Source organism: Giraffa tippelskirchi, chromosome 14 (assembly GCF_054371585.1).
Source record: "Giraffa tippelskirchi isolate mGirTip1 chromosome 14, T2T-mGirTip1v1.2.pri, whole genome shotgun sequence".
Taxonomy (NCBI): domain Eukaryota; kingdom Metazoa; phylum Chordata; class Mammalia; order Artiodactyla; family Giraffidae; genus Giraffa; species Giraffa tippelskirchi.
In genome coordinates, this window is record NC_137288.1 from 34277494 (window position 1) to 34299215 (window position 21722).

The following is a 21722-nucleotide window of genomic DNA, read 5'->3' on the forward strand; positions in this document are numbered from 1 at the left end:
ATGTCACAAAGTATGCTGTTTGTGAATATAATTGTACAACTTTGAATGATTCCAATTCTAGTAAAATTATACTGTGAAAATAGTATAAAAGGTTGTGTTCAACTAATTTTTCCATATATATATATATGTATATGAATTTTAAGTCATATTCAGTACTTTTATGCCACTTAACATTTAATCAGTAAAAATGTATTCTGGTTAGATTATTGAAATCTTGTCTGCTCTTTTAGAAGGATAATTGTACCCACAGAATATTGTGAGTAGGGACATAGTTTTATCAAGATGAATCAGTTATTTAAGGCCATGTAATCCAAAGAGGGGGAACATCTAAACTTTGTCCACTTGGTTTCTCTAACATTTACTCTGTTAGCTTGACAAGTATTTTATTTTGAAAGTGAAAAAAATCTGTAATTGATTGAAGTGATTGATGCCTCTTTCAACCTGTCTTACATTTTGTTTTCTTTTGTTTCACGGTAACTTAATGATTGATTTTTAAATTAATATATGTATTGTCAATAAAATAATCATAAATTCAGTTAAGATTTAAGGTACCATTTTAATAGCATGACCAAACACCATCTTATTTTAAGTGGCTATATTTCATGTAGTGTTTAATAGTTTAAATAAAATTTAGTACAGAATAGTCACCAAAATGCATTTTACACAGATGTGATGATTTCCATGTATAAAACTGTTAATTTGTAACTAATGATAAGACTACCAATCAAAGATAAGTGGTTTAGATGACTTAGTAAAACTGTAAGGAAATATTTTATTGGCTACCTCTGCCCTCATGAGTTCTCTTTTTTCTCTCATGTGAGTGATCTTCAGAAACAATAGAGTGGTTATCCTTTAAAGAATATTGACTTGCTGAATTTAGCAGTAGAATGAGAAGCTAGGGTTGAACCTAATATACAAAGGCTAGTAAGTTTGTTGTAGTTCTCAAACTGCTTGATTTCAGGTGTTGAGAAAGTTTGTCTCAGTTAAGTTGAGGGTATTTTAATTAGATTTTTTTGTTTTTTTCAGCCAAACCGAACAGGAAGCTTACTTTTCTCTACCTAGCTAATGATGTCATTCAGAACAGCAAAAGGAAGGGGCCAGAGTTTACCAAAGATTTTGCACCAGTTATAGTGGAGGCTTTTAAGCATGTTTCAAGGTATGATAATTGTTTTGGCTACTAGGTAATCTGTTATAAATGTCTAATAAGTACTTTTGCTAAAACTTGTCTTATGACATTAAAATAAAAAATAAGCTGTATTTCTTTGAAGTTTTCATTTGAGAAGACTTACCAGTGATGGCATTTATAAATGTGTTAAATACTTGTGTGAAGGAAAAGGTTTTGTTCAGGTGGGCATTTGGAGTTCACTTGTTTCTTTAGTGACCAAGCAACTACCATATTGGAATGAACTTCATTAAGAATGAACAAGTGTGTTGAATTGAAAATTTGTGTGCTTATAATGATCAATCTTTCAACTAGTATTTCTGGAAAAACTTACCCCTTTCTGTCGTATTGTGTATAATGATTTTAACGTTTTCTGGTGTGTGGGTATATGTCACATTTTTAAATGCTTTGTAAATACAGAATATTTAAAATAATCACAAGCCTGTTGAAAATTTTGCTATAGAAAAATTCTGAAGGTAGAAGTGTGTGCTTTTAAAATGCTTATTTCCAAATATTGTATGCAAATATTTGGTAGATTACTGGGTAAACATTGGGGTAGGCAATTACATCAGTCTAATTTGTACAATTCAGTGGTGAATGATGATCTATGTTGAACGAATGATTTAAGGATGAAAATATACTTACCATATGCCCTGAAGTTTAGTCACAGTAGATGCATTTTTTTAAGAATTACAGAGTGTGAAACACTGCTGTATGTTGCTTTCTTAAATTAATATTATTTATCCTTCAATTTAGATACTGTCTTTTATCATCTTTTCAGGTGCTGGTGTTTCTTAGAATTCAGCCTCCTGGTGTCATATTCTTTACTAGCCCTCTGGGTGATTTCATACATTTCATATATTTAGTTATTATCCACACCCTAAAAGCCAATAATCTTTGCTCCAGTCCAGTGTTTTTCCTTTTAGTCTTGTAGTATATCCAGTTGCCTGTTGATTTCTAGTTATATGCTTCCACACATCTGAGACTTAACTATGGCTGTTATTGAATTCACAATATCCTTCCTCCCTGTCAAACTTGCTCTTTCTGTGGGTTCACTTTCTTGATGAATGGAAACTTCATCTATCCTGATGCCCCTGTGAGAAAGCAGGTATTATCTTGAACTCTCTGTGATACCGTGATTTATAATATATCACACTGTCCTTTCTCCTTCACTCGCTTTATCCTGTATAGTACATATAGTTCCCTTGGTTCTTAGACTTCCTGTCATTCCAGTTACCATAATGTCATTTCTGTATAATTGCAGTAGCCTCCAGTATTGTTTAATCCATCTAGGAAACTGTAGCTGTAGTTGTAGAACTGACTATAACAGTCTTTTGTCTTTGAGTGGTTCTCACCTCCTCACCCCCGCCACCCACCCCACTCCCACACTAGAGTTTATGTAGTTTAAGTTAACTGAACTTTTAGTTCTTTCTGGCTTGGGCTTTATTTATTGCCTCTTCCTAAAATTCCATAAAATATTTATTGACCATCTACTTTGTGCTGGTCAGTGAGGATACAATAGTGAATGAACTATAAAGTTCTGTTCTAGTGGAGCTTGAATTTCAGTGGATGACAGAATAATACAAATTAATATATCTGAAAATGTCAAAAAAAAAGAGATAAGTACTACGAAGAAACATAAAGCAGGGAAGGAGCTAGAGAGTGTGATGACAGTTATTTCATGAGGTAAGGATTGACAGTTTGGAGTAGGTAGCATTTGAGCAGAGACTGAATGGAGGGATGAAACGGGCCATTTGACTATCTAGCAGGAAAGGATCCTGGGTAGAGAAAACTCGAGGCAGACACAGTGAGATAGCCATGTGCTGGGCATATTTGACGATCAGCAAGGAGATTTGTATTTAGGAAATGTAGTCTAAGAGGTAGCCAGGAAGTAGAACATGCCCAGTTTGTGGCCCAGGGTAAATAAAGTCTTTGCTCTTTTCCTTGGTGTAATTGGTGGTTCTTAGAGGACTGAGAGCAGTATGAGATCATTTGCATTAGTGGAGACTAGGATGAAGGAGTAGAGCCTGGGAAACCAATGACAAGGCCGTTAAAAAATCCAGGCACGAGATCACAGTGGTTCCGTCTCCAGTGGGAGTGGTGAAGGTGGTGGAAAATGGTTGGGAGTAGGCTGTTTCCCACTTCTGTGTGTCCAGTCTTCAGAATTCAGAATAAATATATCATTTCCTCAAATACGCTTCCTCCCACACCTTTCCTGATCTCTCTTGAACTGGGCCACGTCTCTGTTAAACCCATCTTTAACACTGTTCTCTTTTGTGGCTCTTACAATTAACAGCTGCCATAAAGCTCCATTTGTATCTCCAGTGTCAGAGATCATACACTGATCAGTAAATATTTGTTAAATAAGCTTCAAAATCACCCATTAGCAGTCTTCCTTAGCTTTATGTTCAGCCCCCATTAGGTTAGAGGTACTTTCTTGATAACCCCTTGTCACCAGTACTAGCACTTTCATCATTTTTTGTAATTTTTTGCTTAATAGTATGTCTCCAAGTTATTTAAGGGAAGCAGAGAGTATGTCTGTCTTGGTCACTTCACCCTTGAACTGCTGGTCACAGAGTGAAACTCAGTAAACGTTTGGGCAGCTTTTTTCAGGGAATGGGTGGCCATTGTGTTTAAAATCACCATTATCTTTGCAATGGCACTGTGCATTTTACTGTTAATGTTTTTATCTTCTCTTTAGTGAAACTGATGAAAGTTGTAAGAAGCACCTTGGAAGAGTGCTATCTATTTGGGAAGAAAGGTCTGTTTATGAAAATGATGTATTAGAACAACTTAAGCAAGCTCTTTGTAAGTATATAATCTTTTATCATTATCTCTTCATTGAAATGTGTTCTCTCATTAAAACTTAAATGTTCTTTCAACTCAGATGGTGACAAGAAGCCTAGGAAGCGAACGTATGAGCAGATAAAGGTGGATGAAAATGAAAACTGTTCCTCTCTAGGATCCCCAAGTGAACCACCACAGGTAGCAGTTTTTCTCTGTTGAGGGAGTTACATTTCTAGTATTTCATGTAGCCATCAAGCTTTACTAATTTTGCTATTTTATTTCTGTAAATTAACTTATTATAAGTCTGGGTACAGGAAACAAGCTATCTGAATAAGTCTTATTTTCTGATTGATCATTTATGTTTAATGTGTGTTGTATATTAGGCAATATTTCACATAGAAAGGATTTGATTGCCAGGTACGATTAGATCTGGTGAGATATCCACCATTTCAACAGTTTTCTTTTAAATAAAATGTAAGACTATTTTATTATTTGATTTAAGTATGCTAAAAATTCCATGCCTAGAGATAAACAATCTTTTTAAGTAGTTTTGCTTTTAAACGTGTAAAAATGCATGTTAGAGTTAACAACTATGTATTCATACAGTTTTATGTGACCGTATGGAACCATGTAGTTCCATGGTGAAATAAGATGAATTAGAATCATTATCTTAATACTCCATGTCCTCCCAGGTTGGTACAGTATAGCATTTTCTAACCATCAGATGATTCCAAAAAGACATTTTTACCTTAATTATGTGGGCATTGAGTCTTAAAGCTTCCTCCTTCTATGTTTCAAACATATAGGAGGGACAGATAGAATTTTAAAGGAGAAAATGAAGACATAGCCATACTCTTAAAACAAGGTAAATATCTTCATGGGCTACAAATGGTACAGAAACATAACTCAGTATGTGAGCCAGAAAGTGGTTCCTGCTGAGCTTTGTCTGGAAGCAGACATGGTTAGCAGGAATTAGTATCCTGTAGAGTAATAAGAACTTAAGTGCTTGGTGGACTTGGAGACCTGGACTGAAACTCACTCCAAGAACAGTATTTTACTCCAGTTTTAATTAATGGGTCTGACCCTTTCCTGTTCTCCCTGATGAAAGAGTAACCTAAGGTGTACTTGTAGGAGTTTCTGACGTGACTCTTCCCTAGTACTTGTTGTATACAGTGCAATTGCTTTTGGTTTTATAATGACCATTTTCTGGTTAGTTGTATTGCTAAATTCTCAATGGCTCAGAATGGCAAAGATTTCTCTTTATAGAATCTAATAATTTCGCTCTCCTCTCTCAGAAGTCCTAGGCTAGTGTTGTTTCAGTTTGCTTTCTTCATGTAGAAGTGTGAAGGTGTAATGAGCGTAGTTTATAATTAAAGCATGCATACATTGTCAAAACCATAAAGCTAGATTTCTTCTTAGAAATCCAGAACATTTTAGAACTTTCTAAGTCTGATTAAAAAATAATAATGTAAGTTATTTGGGACGTCATGAGAAACAAGCTTCCTTGTCATGTCATTGCTCTTAAGCTCACTTTCATTGTAGTGGGGAAATATAACAAAATAATTTTTTTTTAATATTTGGATTTTAAAAACATAGTAATGAATTAAAAGCACACTGGGGATAGTATATTTCTTACTAGGTTCCATTAATTCTAATCATGTTTGATTATTTGCTGTATGCTAGACTCCAGTAATAACATTTTTTGTAAGGGGATAGCTTAAAGAAAAATTCGAAACTGGTTGTCAGTGTCATCTAAATATATACAGAGTTAATAATATCCCACACTTTTTATGTATGTGTGTAATTTCTTAAGTGTTCCAGAATCTAGGCTTAGAGATGAAAAAAAGAAAAAAAGTAAAAGGATGTGGATGGGAATGGAGACTAGGGAAAAGAAAATTTACTCAGTTTTCTTCAGAATAATTTTAGGGATGTTATGAATTATGAAATTGTCAGCAAAGACTTGCCCATCCCTCCTAACTATAGCTGGTATGAAAACAGTGCAACTAAAATATTGATGTTAAAATGCGGATTAAGCATTATATAAATATTAGTCACCAGATATATGAAACTTTGTAATAGTTTAATGATCTTAGTAACAAACCATAGAATAATTGAAGGTATCACATGTGAACATACATATTCCAAAAGTGCATTTCTCTAATGCTTTAGTTACTTCATTAGGAGATAGAATTTGGGGGGCTCTTCTGTGTTATGATAGATGATGATTTGTATTTTCCATCCCCCAATATCTAATTTAATACTAGAAATTCTTCTTATATATTAGTATAATGATAATACAGTGAATATGTCATTCATAAAATTTGTATTCTCCAGGTTGAAGTTATAGCCTGCCTTCCCTCTTACCACTGTATATATTTGGCTTACAAATGAATCACATTATTTTAATAGTCAGATAGTCAGATTAAGGAATATGAAATAAATTTTAAGTCTTTTATGTTTTTTTTAAGCTTCACTGATTTTGGTTCTAAAGTTGTATAACTTTTTAGACTCTAGATCTCGTTAGAGCATTGCAAGATCTAGAAAATGCAGCTTCTGGTGATGCAGCAGTTCATCAAAGGATAGCTTCTTTGCCTGTTGAAGTTCAAGAAGTATCCCTTCTAGATAAAATAACAGGTAAGAAAAGCAAGTCTGATCTGAACTTTTCAGGAGGATAGGGTAAGGAAACAGCATATAGCATTGTTTTTGTTGTGTAATACTTTTGTTATCCTGTGCTTTTCTTAGATAAAGAGTCTGGAGAAAGACTTTCTAAAATGGTAGAGGATGCTTGTATGTTGCTGGCAGACTACAACGGCAGGTTGGCGGCTGAAATAGATGATAGGAAGCAGCTCACTCGAATGTTAGCAGATTTTCTTCGTTGTCAAAAGGAAGCCCTTGCAGAGAAAGAGCATAAATTGGAAGTGCGTAACCTTTTCCTTATTTAGTGCTTGTTTATTAAATTTATTTTTGGTAGGAACTTTAAAATAGCTTAATATTCCTGCACGTTTTGCACTTTTTGAACATAGTCCCCTTTAGACAACGGCCCAGGTAAGCTACTCCAATTAAGCTTCATTAATTGGTTTTTTACTTGAACCAAATCAGTCTGCCTAAGAAAATTTAGAGATTTGAAATGAGCAAAAATTGGTTGCGTTTTAAAATTACTCGTGAAATTCCAGTAATAGTAATTCATCTTATGCGTTTAAACCCTTATCCTCAATAACAAAAATAATGGGAAGATAGCAGTTAGTATAAAGTCTGGTCTTAGCTACAGTAAATTATAGTTGGACTTAATTCCTGTTCTGAGTACATGCGGTCTCTTGGGTATACGATTAAGAAATAAAGACTTTTTGTTATGGGTATGCCAGTCCCCAGTTTCCCTATTCCTGAGCAGTTTATCATTTTTGCTTAGGAAGGTAGTCTTCAGGTTACTTAACTATTCCATTCTTGAATCTTAACATATTTCTACTCCACTCTCGGGTTGGACACACCCTTAAGTAGAAGGTTATTGCTTCTTTAAATTGAATGATGATTGATACTGTTGACAAGAAGTCTGGAGGTGCAGGGGTTAAAAGAAGAAACTCAAATTTCCTTTGAGCAGAGTGGCCATTGTCAGGGGTAGGGAATGAAACAGATTTGATTTTATTTGACAGAATCTTTGATTAGTTCTTGTTAAAATTGTTTGCTGCTATAGTAATTTCTTTTTCTAATAATACATAGATTTCTAATGTCTGGATCCCTTTTTTAAGACAGTTCTCTTTAAATTTCTAGGTATGTGAAATGATGCTGCATCTGTTAAGTTGCTTTTATTTATTAGAGTTTAGTTCTTGTTTCAGCAGTCTCTGATTGTGCCAAAGATGATTACCATTTCTACCTGTGATCACAGTTGACTAAGTACCAGCATCAGAGCTCTCCCACCCCGTATTGTCAGCACTGTGTAGCATTACCCCTTTTCAGTCTGCCCCTCCTCTGCTCACACATACACACTCAAAGCTTAGTTGACATTTTGCTCACCTTTAGAGAGCCTGCCCAGTTTTATATAGAACAGATAGAACTTTCCAAAAAGTAAGTTTGATAATTGACTTACCAGTTTTTGATCTTGTGATGGAACTTCAGTCTTAAACACACTGTTACTTGTTTTACTGTTAGCAGAATTAAGGGTAAGTAATGACATGTAATTTTTGTCTTTAGTCTTTGGTATGGTTTCTTTAACTTCTATTGAGCTTCTGTTGCAGGTATTGGACATGGACGTATCTTCTAATGATGTCATCAACCTTAGCATATTCTTCCTGCTAAAAATAAATATCAAACTCCAAAGCCTGAATTGTCTCATGTTTTTGAAAATTGAAGACTGGAACTTCATTATTCCATTTCATACTGCTTTCCCACTTGAACTGGTTATATATCACTGTTGACAAAAATAGCATTTATGTTTGAAATTATAGAAAAATGATCAGATACCATCTGATCTAACCCCCTCTTATCCCAGTGCCTTCCAGGAAGCCAGATTTCATGATTGACAATTACAGTTGGTGAGGCTGATGATAATAATGAAATTTACCATATGTCAGGTACTGTTCTAAGCACTTCACGTATATCAACGGATTTAATTCTGTGTAGCAGGAAACATTATTATACGAATTTTATAAATAAAGGAAATGGTAGGAGATTAAATAATTTGTTCAAGGCCGTAAAGAGGTAGTGAATTGTTTAGAACCCAAGCAATCTGCCTCCAAAGTGAAAATTTTGCTTCCAGTTTTTGCTTCAATGTAAGATTATAGCAGCAGCTAAAGCCCTGTCTCTGTTTCCTCCCTCCTCAGAGGTAGTCACTTTTCTCAAAATAAGGTGTTCTAGGAACTTTTTTGTTGTGTTTTAGAATGACTAGATTTTTGTTATCATAAAGCACATAAATTATGTCAGATGTTTCTTACAAGTAAAAAATATTTAGATTTCTAATAAACTAGGAAGTTGTTCTGTAGTACTCTTTGTAAATTATCATTTATAACTAGGTGATTCTTTTGTCAGAAGATGTGAAAATAATTTGAGTTTTTTAGACATATTTTGTGCCAAATAGGTGGCATCCCTTTGAAGTTGAGACTGAGAGGTCAGGATTTAGACCATATCAGCTGTGATAGCATCACATAGTTTTCACTTGTCAGGCATCCTTGAACATTAGGTGTGATTGACCAGGTATTGACGTGTCCTTAATTGCTCTTAAAAAGAAGGGGGGATATAAATTTAAAGTATCAGTTCAGGAATTGGCTATTTCGTATTTCCTAAGGAAGCCAGTATTAAAACATTTGTAATGAATGAAAACATGAAGTGTTTTAAAAAAAATTTTAGAAATTATGAATCATTTTTTAAACTTTTTAACTATAGCTGGTTATTAAAGCAGGTAACTTTTCTTTTCATGATACAGTTGGTATAAAAAACAGGCTTTTATAAAATACCTATTTATCTCATGATACTTTGATCAATTTTAAATTGGTAGACTCACATAGAAAATTGGAAATCATGGTTTGATGGCTCTTAAAAGGAGAAATCAAATCATAGTTCCAAGTTTTAGAAGTCAGGGTGGGAAAGCTGTCAGAGAGGATAGTGTTTATCCTTTGCAGTCTTTTATCAGTATATTCAGATTTACTTGATTTAAAAAAATGAGGACATAATATTCATGGTATGAATATTGTTTGTTTGTTTTAAGTCTGTCCCTCATGGTGTCAGATTGTACCCATTGAGGTGCTTTTATTAGTTTTGTGCATTACAGCTACTATTACAGAGGACATCCTGTTGATGCAGGTTTGTTTAGTTGTGCTAGTATATATCTGTAGGATTGAGTCTCAGAAGTAGAATAGAATAGCTGGGTCAAGAAGAATGACTGGTTAAAGGTTGATGTTGCTTTTTTCACCTCCTTGAAGTGTGAGTGCATCTTTTCCTGCACAACCTCACCCAATACTGAAGTCAGTGATCTTTAAAATTTTTGCATATCTGGTGCAAAATCAGATGGTCCAGCGGTTAAGACTTAGCCTTTAATGCAGGGGGGGTGTGTTCACTCCCCAGTCAGGGAAGCTTAAGATCTCGCATGCCTCCTGGCCAAAAAACCAAAACAGAAAACAGAAGCAATATTGTAAGTAATTCAATAAAAACTTAAATATTAAAAATTTTTTGCATATCTGATAGGTTAAAAATTTTTTTTTTGTTTGCTTAGGTTGGTCATTTAAAAATATTTGTTAGCCACTTCATTTCTGTTGTAAATTTCCTGTATCTCTTTAACTTTGGTTCTAGGTTTATGGTTCCGTGACTAATTAATATTTGTCTTTGCCTTTATAAATTCTAGGTTTTTTGGATATAGTTAGGATTGCCTTCTCAATTCATAATTGTAAAAATGCTATACAAGTTTTCTGTAGATTTTTTTCCCTAATAATTTTATCCATTAGGACTTTTTGTTCATGATATATGTGATATAGGGATATAACTAACTGTTTGAAAGTGATAGTAAATGTCTTTTTGTCATTGGTTAATGATTAGTCATTTAATGATAGTCTATTTTGCTATATTGTAAAATATAACTTTGATCATATTTATTTCTGTATATACATGTATATTTGTGATTGTAGTCATTTTTCTATTCTATGGGCCTATTTGTTTTACACACATTTAATTACTTAGTAGATTTTTGTTTTTATTACTTTTTGTTGTTTTTCTTGTCTAATTTTTTCTAATGATTATTGTGCTTATGAATTCTTCCCTCTTACTATCTTATTTATATTTGCCTTTATTTATAATTAGTATTTTAAATGACATCTCCCTAAGTAGACATTTCTTGATTTACTTGGCGTTTTCAGGAGTGCTTGCTTTTATAAAATTTTTTTGCTTTCCAAAAAGTTTAATTTCCATTTTTTAAAAGTGCAGAAAGGTAAATTTTGTTTTGCCTGAAACATTTAGTGATTAGAAACACTTATATCTCTCAATATAGGAAATAGAATATTTTAAATATATAGCACTGAAGATACAGAATTAAACATTTTAAAATGTTAAAGGTGTTTGCATGTAGCTTTTCGATTGTTATTTATTGATTTATCAAATTACAAGTATCATTCAAGGGCATAGTAGTAAGAATATGGAGAACTGCTTATGGAATCTTTAGTTATTTCTTTATACTTTGTCTTTCCATTGAAATCATACTGATTTGATTTAAATTTAAAATTAACTTAATAAGATGGAGCTATATGAATTTTTTTTAAAGAAGCAGATGTTACTGGTGTCTTAATTAGATTATTTTTGAGACTGAAATATCATTATTAAGTTTAAAACTTTGCTATGGTTAATATATCCATTTTTCAAGGATTATGTAATCTTTTCATTATTTTTAATAACTATTCCAGTAAGCTGTTTTCATCATGGGAAAAAAGCTACATAAGCAAAAGGCTTATTAGCCTTATGTATTGGGTCCATGTATTTTGCATGTTATCCTTTTCATGTGATATATGCATCTTATGTGACTATTTTCTTTTTTAATGTATGGATATATCATAACTATCTGTTCTTTATGACTAATTGTTTCCATTGGTTTGATACTATAAACAGTATTGCAGTGGACATTTTTTTTTTCTGGCCATACTGCAAGGCTTGTGGGATCTTAGTTCCCTGACCAGGGATTGAACCCAGGCCCTCAGCAATGAAAGCACTGAGTCCCAGCCACTGGACTTCAGGGAATTCCCAGTGAACATCTCTTTTATTAACTCCCTACTCACTTACCTCTTGTGATAAATTCCTAAAGATGAAATTGCTGATTCATGTTAAAGACTTTCAGTAAGGTTATATTAGGTCATTGTTTTTGATGATTCTCAGATAATCATTAATCTGTATAGGTCTTCTCTTCTGGGCCATGGCTTTTCTCTAGAGAAAATGGTTCACATTTGCTCAGTAGCTAACTTAGGACATCTGTGTTCAGAGCAGTGCCTCACCCCTTATCTATGTGATTCGGATCTTCAGAAGCTGGTCTTTGGCTTAGTTTCTTATCCCTCATCTGTTGGCTCTATGGGATGAGTTTTAACAGATTGATGGAAAGATATATCTATTTGGTCTTCATTGACAAAACAAGGCTCACCATTACATTTCAAGGAGCTTGGTGCCTCAGAGTCCTCAGAACGTCCAAAATTCCTCAGGATGAATTCTATTACCCTTGGTCATTATCCCTTGTTTCATTTTTTTCTGTTTTCTAAAACTTGCAGGACATCTGTATACTGTGGTTCCTCCTTTTTCCTTGTGGGTTTCTGCCTTGATAGCTTGTTTTATTGTTTTAGTGACTTTTGGGGAGGGAGTGGAGTTCAGCTTGTTATGTAAATGGAGGACCTTTTGTGTCTAATTAAATAGAAGTAATAATATATGTTTCATAACTCCTGCTAGACCACACTGTTGTCTGTTGCCTCTATTGTTTTAACAGCTGAAGTTCCTGCACCCTCTCTTAACTCTCTCCATCACAGGAGCTAGATTGGTCTTTTAAGAAGAAAACAGGTCTCATCAGACCCCCATGCAAAACTCTCCAATGCTTCCTATTACACGTTTGGATCTTATTTAGACGCCATATATGGCCTGTGAGATGACTAGTGTCAAGTCTCTGCTAACCTCATCTTGTAACCATCTCAGAGGCATCAATTTAAGCAGATGAAGCAAGTTTTCACACCAGGGCTTTTGCTTTGCCAATTGCTAACGCAGTGGCTTCAGTGCTGTCTCCTGATCTTTACTTACATGCCAAGTCGCTTGCCATATCTTAAGGGTTTGGAGCAGAACTTTTTCTCCTAGTAGGCAGGTGTTTTTGTTGAGTCAGTAAAATGATAGTTGGCCATCAAAGGATGAATGAATGAATGAATGCTAGTACGAATGTAGTTTGCAAGCAGTATGTAATCTTTCTATTTTAAATTTGTGATTTCTTTTGTGATTAAATCAGAAAGAATGATGCTTTGATAAAATGATTAAAGATACTTGAGGTTTTTGAAGAAAATTGTATTCAGCACAAAATAAGTTAATTTTTAAGTCATATTAGTATAAGCCCAGTACTTTTTTAAAAAGGGGTTTTGTGTTAAAGGACTGTGGGTTCTAGAACTGCAGCTGAGAATTTTGAACAAAAGAATGAAAGACCATTTTGGAATTTTAAAATTATTTTACCTGTTTACTTTTTGTCTTTAGTGGAATAACACTTTAACGATATATTAGAAAACATGAATAATGGACAGTAATAGTCAGCAGTCCATAAGTGCTGAATTTATAAGCATCACAGTGCTACCTGATGGAAGAACTGTGGCTACAAGTGAAATCAGTCCTCGTCTATGTTTGTTCGTTTATGTAAAAAGAGGAATTAAACTCTAATTGCTCTCTGCTTGTTACCTCCTTTGTGGAATAGAACTCATACTAGTAATACCGTTCAAGAGAAGCATTGTGATTATGAAATTTATGCATATAAAGCAATTAGCACCCTGTATGTAGTAAAGTGTTCAATAACTGACAGCTGCTACAATTATTTGTTGTTACTGTAGCAACTGAGAATTATTAGGAGTGAGATGAGATTGAAAAGTAGGTTGGAATCAAATTGTGACGGGCACTGAATGGCTGGCTGACCAGATAGTTATAACAGCCCAGAGGCCAGAGAGGACTTGTAGCATTAGCAGTGTTTGGAAACCTGGTTGTAGTTGCCAAGTGGATTAGAATGGTAAGAGATTTGCGATATGGAGACCAGATAGGACTTAATTGGAAATTTTACATTGTGGGTAATGAAGGCCTAGACCATAGTTGATGATAGCAATGAGAAAATAAAGGAATGGGCAGGTGTGGGGATCAATTGAATCACCATAATTAGTTAATTGGATCAGAGGAGTAAGAGGAATCAGTGATAAATTAGATTGAAAACCATGGTGCAAATGATTCTGGCGTTGACTAAAAGGATATTAGAGAACTAGCTTGAAGGGTCAATAAATATTAGTTCTTTAAAAAAAAAATTGTATGAGTAGTACATGCTCCTCATAGTTTAGAAACTATTGGTAAGCACAGATATCACCTGAAGTCTCATTCCTCCTGAAATAACCCTTGACAAGATTTGGAAGATGGGGTCAGTCGTTGGATTAGCATGTATGACATTTTTATACATTGTCCTTTTTACACGTGTACTGTAAACATTTTCCTATGATCACAGAGATTCTCATTTTAATATCTAGATCATATTCTGTTTTAAAGAAGTATTTCTTTAGCCAGCTGCCTGCTGTTTAGCGTTTATTTTTTCCAGTTTAAGAATATGCTTATCTGTGATCATGGTTTCATAAATTCTTAGAAATAGGGGAAAATGAAAAAGTAATACATGATATGATTTTCATGCTCATGTTAGCTACAAGTTTAAGAAAATGAAATGGCATCCTGTGCAATGGCAAGGGGAGATGGGAGTGGGTCTCTTACACTGTTGATGTAAATTCATGTATCATCCATTCTTTGTGAAAGATGGTTGGCAATAAATACCAAAAGCCATTATTTTACTTTTTTTTTTTTGCTTTTGCCCTACTGCCAGATCCTTTAAATTGCATAATACCCAGAAAAATCTTTAGTGGGATAAATTCTGGGAGCAGTTAAAGTAATGGTATAGTTTTTTTTCTTGACACTTAAAAAAATTGTAAGATAAATATACAGTTGACCATCTTAACCATTTTTAAAAGTGTGCAGTTCAATACTGTTACGTATATTCATGTTCTTTTGTAGCCAGTCTGCAGAACTGTTTTCATGTAGCAGAACTGAAACTATACCCATTAATCAACACCCCATTTCTTACCACCCCTGACAAACTGTCTCTATGAATAAGTCTATGCTAGGTATATAATATAAGTGTAATCATGCAATATTTGTCTTTTTGACGGCAGGGGCTTCCCAGGTGGCTCAGATAATAAAAGAACTCGCCTGCAGTGCAGGAGACCCAGGTTTAATCCCTGGGGTGGGAAGATCCCCTGGAGAAGGGCATGGCAACCCACTCCAGTATTCTTGCCTGGAGGATCCCGTGGACAGAGAGGCTGCCAGGCTCCAGTTCATGGGGTCGCACAGAGTTGAACACGACTGAACAACTACCACCTTCACTTTCATATCACTTAGCATTATATTCTCTAGGTTCATCCATGTTATAACATGCCAGAATTTTCTTTTTAAAAAAATTTGTTTTTGGCTGCACTGGGTGTTCATTGCTGCTTGTGGGCTTTCTCTGGTTGCAGTGAGTGGGGCTTGTCATTGCAGTGGCTTCTCTTGTTGCAGAGCACAAGCTCTAGGGCACATGAACTTTAGTAGTTGCGACGCACAGAATTAGTTGTCTCTCAGCATGTGGGATCTTCCCAGACGAGGGATTGAACTTATGTCCCCTGCATTGGCAGGTGGTCTCTTAACCACTGGACCACCAGGGAAGTCCAAGAATTTTCTTTTTTAGGGCTGAATAATACTTTATAATATGTATAAACTTACCTTTTTTTCCCCAGTTATCCATCAGTGAACACTGTAGTAGCTTCTGCCTTTTGGCTGTTGTGAGTAATGCTGCTGTGAACATGGGTCCATAGCAGATATCTCTTTGAGTCCCTGCTTTCACATCGTCGGGTTATATACCCAGGAGTGGGATTGCTGAATCATGTGGTAATTCTGTTTTCTATTTTTCTGAGAAACTGCCATTACCATACTATACCATCTATAATGGCCACAGCTATTTTGCATTCCTACCAACAATGCCCAGAGCTCCCCTTTCTCCACATCCCTTGTCAACATTTGTTGTTTCTGTTTTTGTTGCTCAATAGCCATTCTAATGAGCATGAAATGGTATCTCATTGTGGTTTTGCTTTGTGTTTTCCTGATAGTTAATCATATTGAGCATCTTTTCATATGCTTGTCAGTGATTTATTTGTCTTCTTTGGAGAACTCCTTTGTCCATTTTTTTAATTGAGTTTTTTCTTTGAAAAATGATAGTTGTAGTATTAGATTGATGTTTGGTTTGGAGAGCATCTAATTTACCCAGTGCCAGAAATTATTTTCGCATACTTTTCAAAAGATAGGTTAACTAGCCTCTGCTTGAATAATATTTCTGATGTGAAGGGAGCAAATGGTTTTGAGACTAGTAATCTCCATTTTCTGAGCAGTAGCTAGAAATTTATTATATACTTTTGTTTAGGAAATTTCACAAAAGCTTTTGTTCATTTATATGTTTATATATTTGTGTGTGTATGTGTGTGTTTGTATACATTCACATACATTCCTGGGGAAAATGTAGGTTATACCAAAAATCCAGAATTATAGGTAAAAACCACAACCTACTATTGATATTGAAGTTACATACTCTGAAATAATAGCTCTCTTTTTAGTTTTCTCCTTCTTTTCTCTTTGCTCTTTACCGACCAGTTTCATTTATAGAATCCTAGATCAGGCCTAGCGTGCTGCAGTTCATGGGGTCGCAAAGAGTCGGACACGACTGAGCGACTGAACTGAACTGGACTGAGATCCTCTTAGTGGTCTGTAGAAAATCATATTTTTCTTATTTTTTAATTTTAGTATATTATTTGTATATTATTTGTCATTTAAAAATTTACTTGAAAAGCTATTCCAGTCAACTATGTCAAAAGAAGGACAGAGATGTGGAAGTCTTGACAAATAGCAAAATTAGTGCGAGTCTTGGTATGTCTGTGAGTGACTTTCCTTTCTGCTCACATATGAGTACTTGGCTGAATGTAGAATTCTTGGGTCACTTTCTTTTTCTTTTGGCCTAGTTACCGTGTTTTTTTCCTTTCTTCTACACATTTACCATTTTGACTATCACATATCTAGGATATTGGCCTTTCATAAATTTGGCTTGACATTGCTGTACCCTTTTATCACAAAAATGTATGTTGCCTTTTATTTTTGTTAATTTTTTATTAAAGTGTTAGTTGTTTAGTTGTGTCCAACTCTTTGTGACCCCATGGACCCTGCCAGGCTCCTCTGTCCCTGGGATTCTCCAGGCAGGAATACTGGAGTGGGTTGCCATGCCCTCCTCCAGGGGATCTTCCCAGCCTGGGGATTGAACCTGCGTCTCTTGCATTGTAGGTGGATTCTTTACTGTCTGAGCTACCATAGTTTCTCCTTAAATTCCTGTTATATATTGACTCTCTTGAATCTTTCTTCCACATTGTTTATCTTTTCTCATCATTTTTCCGTATTTCTGTTGTTTTCCTTTAATAGTCCTGCGGATTTTTGTTGATGTCGCTGTTTCTGTTGTACTTGTTCTCCCTCATAGCATGGTTCTCTAATGGGGGGAGTGGAGAGTTTTGTCAGTGTTTTATTGATCTCTGTTGAAAAAAGAGATTTCATACTGGCTTTTAGTTGGCCAGTTCACAGCTGCTACAACTCTGGGGCAAGTGGATAGGGAATCTGCATCAGAGGAGGTGTTAGCACCAAGAGTTCTGTGAGTGTGCCCAGTCAGCCCAGACCTGACTGGAGCGTTGCCTCTGTTTTCCTAGCACAGGAGCCACGCCACCCAGTACCCCTTTAGTCACGGTGGTCCTTGGACCCTCCCCGTGCTGCCGGGGGTCCCCACAGGCACAGGTTGCTTGTTAAAGTGACACATAGGAGAATCTGCATTATAAATGTCTAACAACGGGAAAATAGTCCTGCCCATAGAGCTTGTTGAAATTTATAGGAGTATTTGGACCTATTTAATGTAAATGTTAAATACTGCTTAATCTGCTGTCTGCTTTTTAAAGAAACTTTCATGTGTTTCTTTGTAGGTTAGCTTATATTTTTTATTGCTTGCAGTGAGTGCTTAAAGCATTTTCTCTCTCTACTGTTAGATTATTTTTCCTAATCCGTGGGTTTAGGAATTGTACAAATAAATAAGTATTTGAAAGTACAGGTTTGATGAAAGCAATGAACTCTGAGAAAAGATCACTTCAGTAAGCAAAGTAAATAATTATGTCTTTTTTTTTTTATTCTTTAAAGAATGTTGAAGTTAATTCCAATAAATAAAATATTATTTTAGCATAAATAATTTAGAGCTTTTTTGGCTGCATATAAACTTTCTTCTAGCTCTGAGGGTTTTTATTTTTTTTTGGTGGAGTATATTTTTGACAATGTAGCACTGGCATTTTTTGCTCATGCTATTTTGGGACTGCTTCAAACTTTTTTTTTTTTTTTTAACATCAGCCATTCTTAATCTTGGAGTTATTTGTCAGATGCTTATGTAATTAGTTTTTAAAATACACGTGTCTGTATTATCTTACTGAGTCAGTGTTTCAGTCTGTAAGTTTTTCTTAAAAACACTTTACTTTTGTTATTTCTTGTTTTGGCTTTTGTTTCTTCTGCAAATTTCTTAAGGGTATATTTTAAATTACAAATAAAAATATTTTTGTGTGTTTGAGAGATAAGGCTAGGCTAGAAACATATGCCTGTGATCAGACATTTTTTCCAGTTAATTAGCTTAGTCTTGGATCAATGAACACAATAGCCAGGCACTTCAGCACTGTGCTGAAGAATAGAGACTCTGGAACTGGATTACATGAGTTAAGAATCTGGCTTCACCACTCACTAGCTGAGTGGCATACGGCAAATCATTTGATCTTTCTCCACCTCAGCTTCCTTGTCTATAAAATAGAGATAATAATTATACCTGCTTTATATGATTATTATGGAATTTAAACAAGTTGGGGTACTTAAACTGCTCAGCATATAGTAAGTGCCCCAGAAGTTTCAGCCCCAAAACAAAAGAAACTTGGAGGTTTTCTAACTAGTTTATATCTGTTTTATCATTTAACCAGTGAATTTGTTTTATTTATAGGGATACTGTAAAAAGACTATAAGATGTCTGCAGTGTTTTTAGTATCTGTAGTGTGAGCTCTCAAAAAGCAAGAGTTTATATTCCTAGTTATATTCTTAGCATCTCAGTGATTGCAACTGGATTCCTAAGTTCTTTTAAATAATATATTCAATCTTTCTTTGAGATTTGGACTTACCTGCCCCATACTTACTTCTCTGTTGTTTATAGAGTCTGCCTTTTTTCAAAATTAGGTACAATAATGCTGGCGTGCACCCTGTTGGTAGTTCTTCATGATATCTGAGATGTAATTGTCTCAGAAATGAAGTTGGTCTGGAATGTAATTGATTCTGTTAGGAGACTTGGATGTAATTAAAGTATGATATTCACATTATTTCCTTGTCTGATTTAGATTTTCACTCTCTTCTGTAGAGAAAATAAATAAAAGAGTAGATTTCTTTTTTTTAAGATGTTAGTCTGAGTGGCAGCTTTTCCCACCTCCTAGAACTTACAGAAAAGTTAATATATATTAAAATATAATAAAAGAATTATAAAACCTAGCATAGTCTATCTTTATCATATATAGTAAAGATGTATACGTATATATATCACAAATATATATTACACAAATATAAAGATAGATACAGTGACGAGAGGGGTATAAAATGAAATTTGAGAAAGAAAAATGAATTGGAGACACACATGGAGTTGAGGTGAAATGTAAAGAGATAAGGAGCTGCACTGCCCAGCAGCCACTAGCCATAGTGATATTTAATTATAGTTGAATAAAATTTAAGTTATCAGTAGTAGCCATATTTCAGATGCTTAGTAGCCACGTGTGGCTCTTTAGTACTCTGTTGGATAGTGCAGATACAGAACATTTCCATTGCCACAGGAAATTCTGTTTATAATGACTGATAAAGATTGCTTAAAAGATACAGATAGATAAAATGGAGAAGTTATACTTATTAAATATGATGTATATAATAGCTCCACTCTAATAAGAGAAATGCTATGGGTGCCCTCCCTCAAATGGCAGTCTACTTAGAAGGTGGATCACTGATAGGAATTGAAGAAATAAACCACATCTTGGCATGTGCCCTCCTCAAGATAGGAGCGTTTGCTTAAATATTCTAAGCTCCGAAATGGAACACCTGGAAGCAGGAGGTTGGAACAACAACAGAGACTAAGGGTGCTGCAGTGGAAGCAGGAGGGTGACTTCCCCCACTTCCTGGGCCAGGTAGCAGCGGTGAGGCATTTGTGTCTGTATCGGAGCTCGGAGCATGTATCGGAGCTCGGAGCAGAGGAAAAGGGCAGTGTTTCCTCCAAGCTGGTGAGGCCCAGGAGTGATGGGGATAACCTGTTTCTGGAAAATCATTCACTGGGATAATTCATGTAGGATCTTGTCCACTTTAATGACAACCCAAGTAAGTTGTACATAACAGTCTAGCCACAAAGACATCACTGGAACCACCAGGCATTCTTTGAAGGGCAATACATAAGATAGCAGGTTCAGAGGGAAGAATTTTCCCCTAGGAAATAGTTAACAGAAAAGTCCAACATAGTGATGTAAACTGAAAATGCCTACACACTTGGAGATCCTGCCCCATCCCTAATTAGTATCCATCAGAAAATAGGTTGTCTTCACAGAGAGCTTATTAGTTTTTATTTAGATTCCCAAAAATCTTTGACCTCTTGAATGAAATATCCCAATCCTGAATAAAGGAAACATTTTCCGTACATTATATGGGTGAAAAATGACCAGTGTCTAACCTGACACTTGATACTGTGGTTAAACGCCATTGTAAGGAGACAATTCATAATTTTATTATAATAACATACTTAGCATTTACTGTTTGTGAAGGTGCAGTTCTAGGTACTGATTGTATCTTTATTTGTGACTATATGAGGTGGATAATGTTAAACCTGTTTTATGAATGAGAACACTGAAGCACTGAAGTATTAGTTAATATTATTGTGAAAGGAAATTTGAAAAATATATTAAAATAATTACATTAAAATGAATATATTAAAACTACTTAGCTCCTGATAACATTTCAATGTATTTTCTTAATCTTATAAAAATCACAGGTTTAAAAAAAAAAAAATCAGGTTAAAAATACCATTGTAAGCATAATTACAAAAAATGTTAAAAGAGTTACAGCCATACTCAATGTACAGGTTTACATCCAACTTGGATATTTATCTTGATTAGCCTCAGTGAGTATGAAGTTTGGATTAGAATAATGAACTGGAGAGTTATGGGTTCTAGAACTTATGGTGTGAACTTGAAGTTGTGTGATATAAACCTCTTTTTCCCCTCATCTTCAAAATGCAGATATCAAACCTAATGATGTGTGAGATCTGTTTAAACTCTAAAATTCAGTGCTTTTGACTTTCCCCCCATTCTTCATCTTATAGTTGGAAACTTCTGAGTAAGTTTGTATGCAGAGTTTAAAATTTTTTGTTGCCTTTTATTCCTAAAACACTTTCTCATCATAAAAACAGTAACTATTTATTATAGAAAATTTGAAAAGTACCAAAAAAATTCCAGCTCAAGTTTATATCAACCTCTCTGAAAACAATCATTTTTAATATTTCAGTGTATTTCACTCCACTCTGTTTTGTTTTAAATAGTTGCATATATTCCATCTCATCTTTTAAAAAGTGTTTTTGATAGTGACTTTTTAAAACAACATTAGAGGTGACTAGCATTTATTGTATCTTTTGTTACCTTTATTTAAAAGACAGCTGCAGCCTTAGGAAAGAGGTCCATTTATCCACGTAGGATATATAAGTTGTGGATCTTTGGAAAACTTAGGTCTGTGTGACATACTGGTTGGGAGAGATACTTACTGTCAAAAATACTAGAAGATAATCTGTTTAATACAAGTCCTCACTGCCTCTCTAAGCTCAGTCCTTCAGTGCACCATTGTAATTTATTGGGGGAGTGGTATTTTTGGTAACTATACCTTCTAATTTATTTGTCCA

General features: G+C 34.7%; 1 protein-coding gene across 4 annotated transcripts in view; it reads left to right on the top strand.

Annotated features, from left to right (window-relative positions):
* Positions 1-21722, top strand: part of RPRD1A (regulation of nuclear pre-mRNA domain containing 1A) — a 63487-nt gene that overhangs the window by 24392 nt on the left and 17373 nt on the right. For 3 of the 4 annotated variants that reach the window (XM_081562418.1, XM_081562420.1, XM_081562421.1), the window contains exons 2-6: positions 1027-1156; positions 3864-3970; positions 4050-4147; positions 6457-6583; positions 6692-6867. In XM_081562418.1, the coding sequence (XP_081418544.1) occupies positions 1027-1156; positions 3864-3970; positions 4050-4147; positions 6457-6583; positions 6692-6867 (638 nt within the window). Of the gene's footprint in view, positions 1-1026; positions 1157-3863; positions 3971-4049; positions 4148-6456; positions 6584-6691; positions 6868-8178; positions 11288-21722 lie in introns of those variants that run through there. The other variant, XM_081562417.1, reaches the window with a different exon arrangement.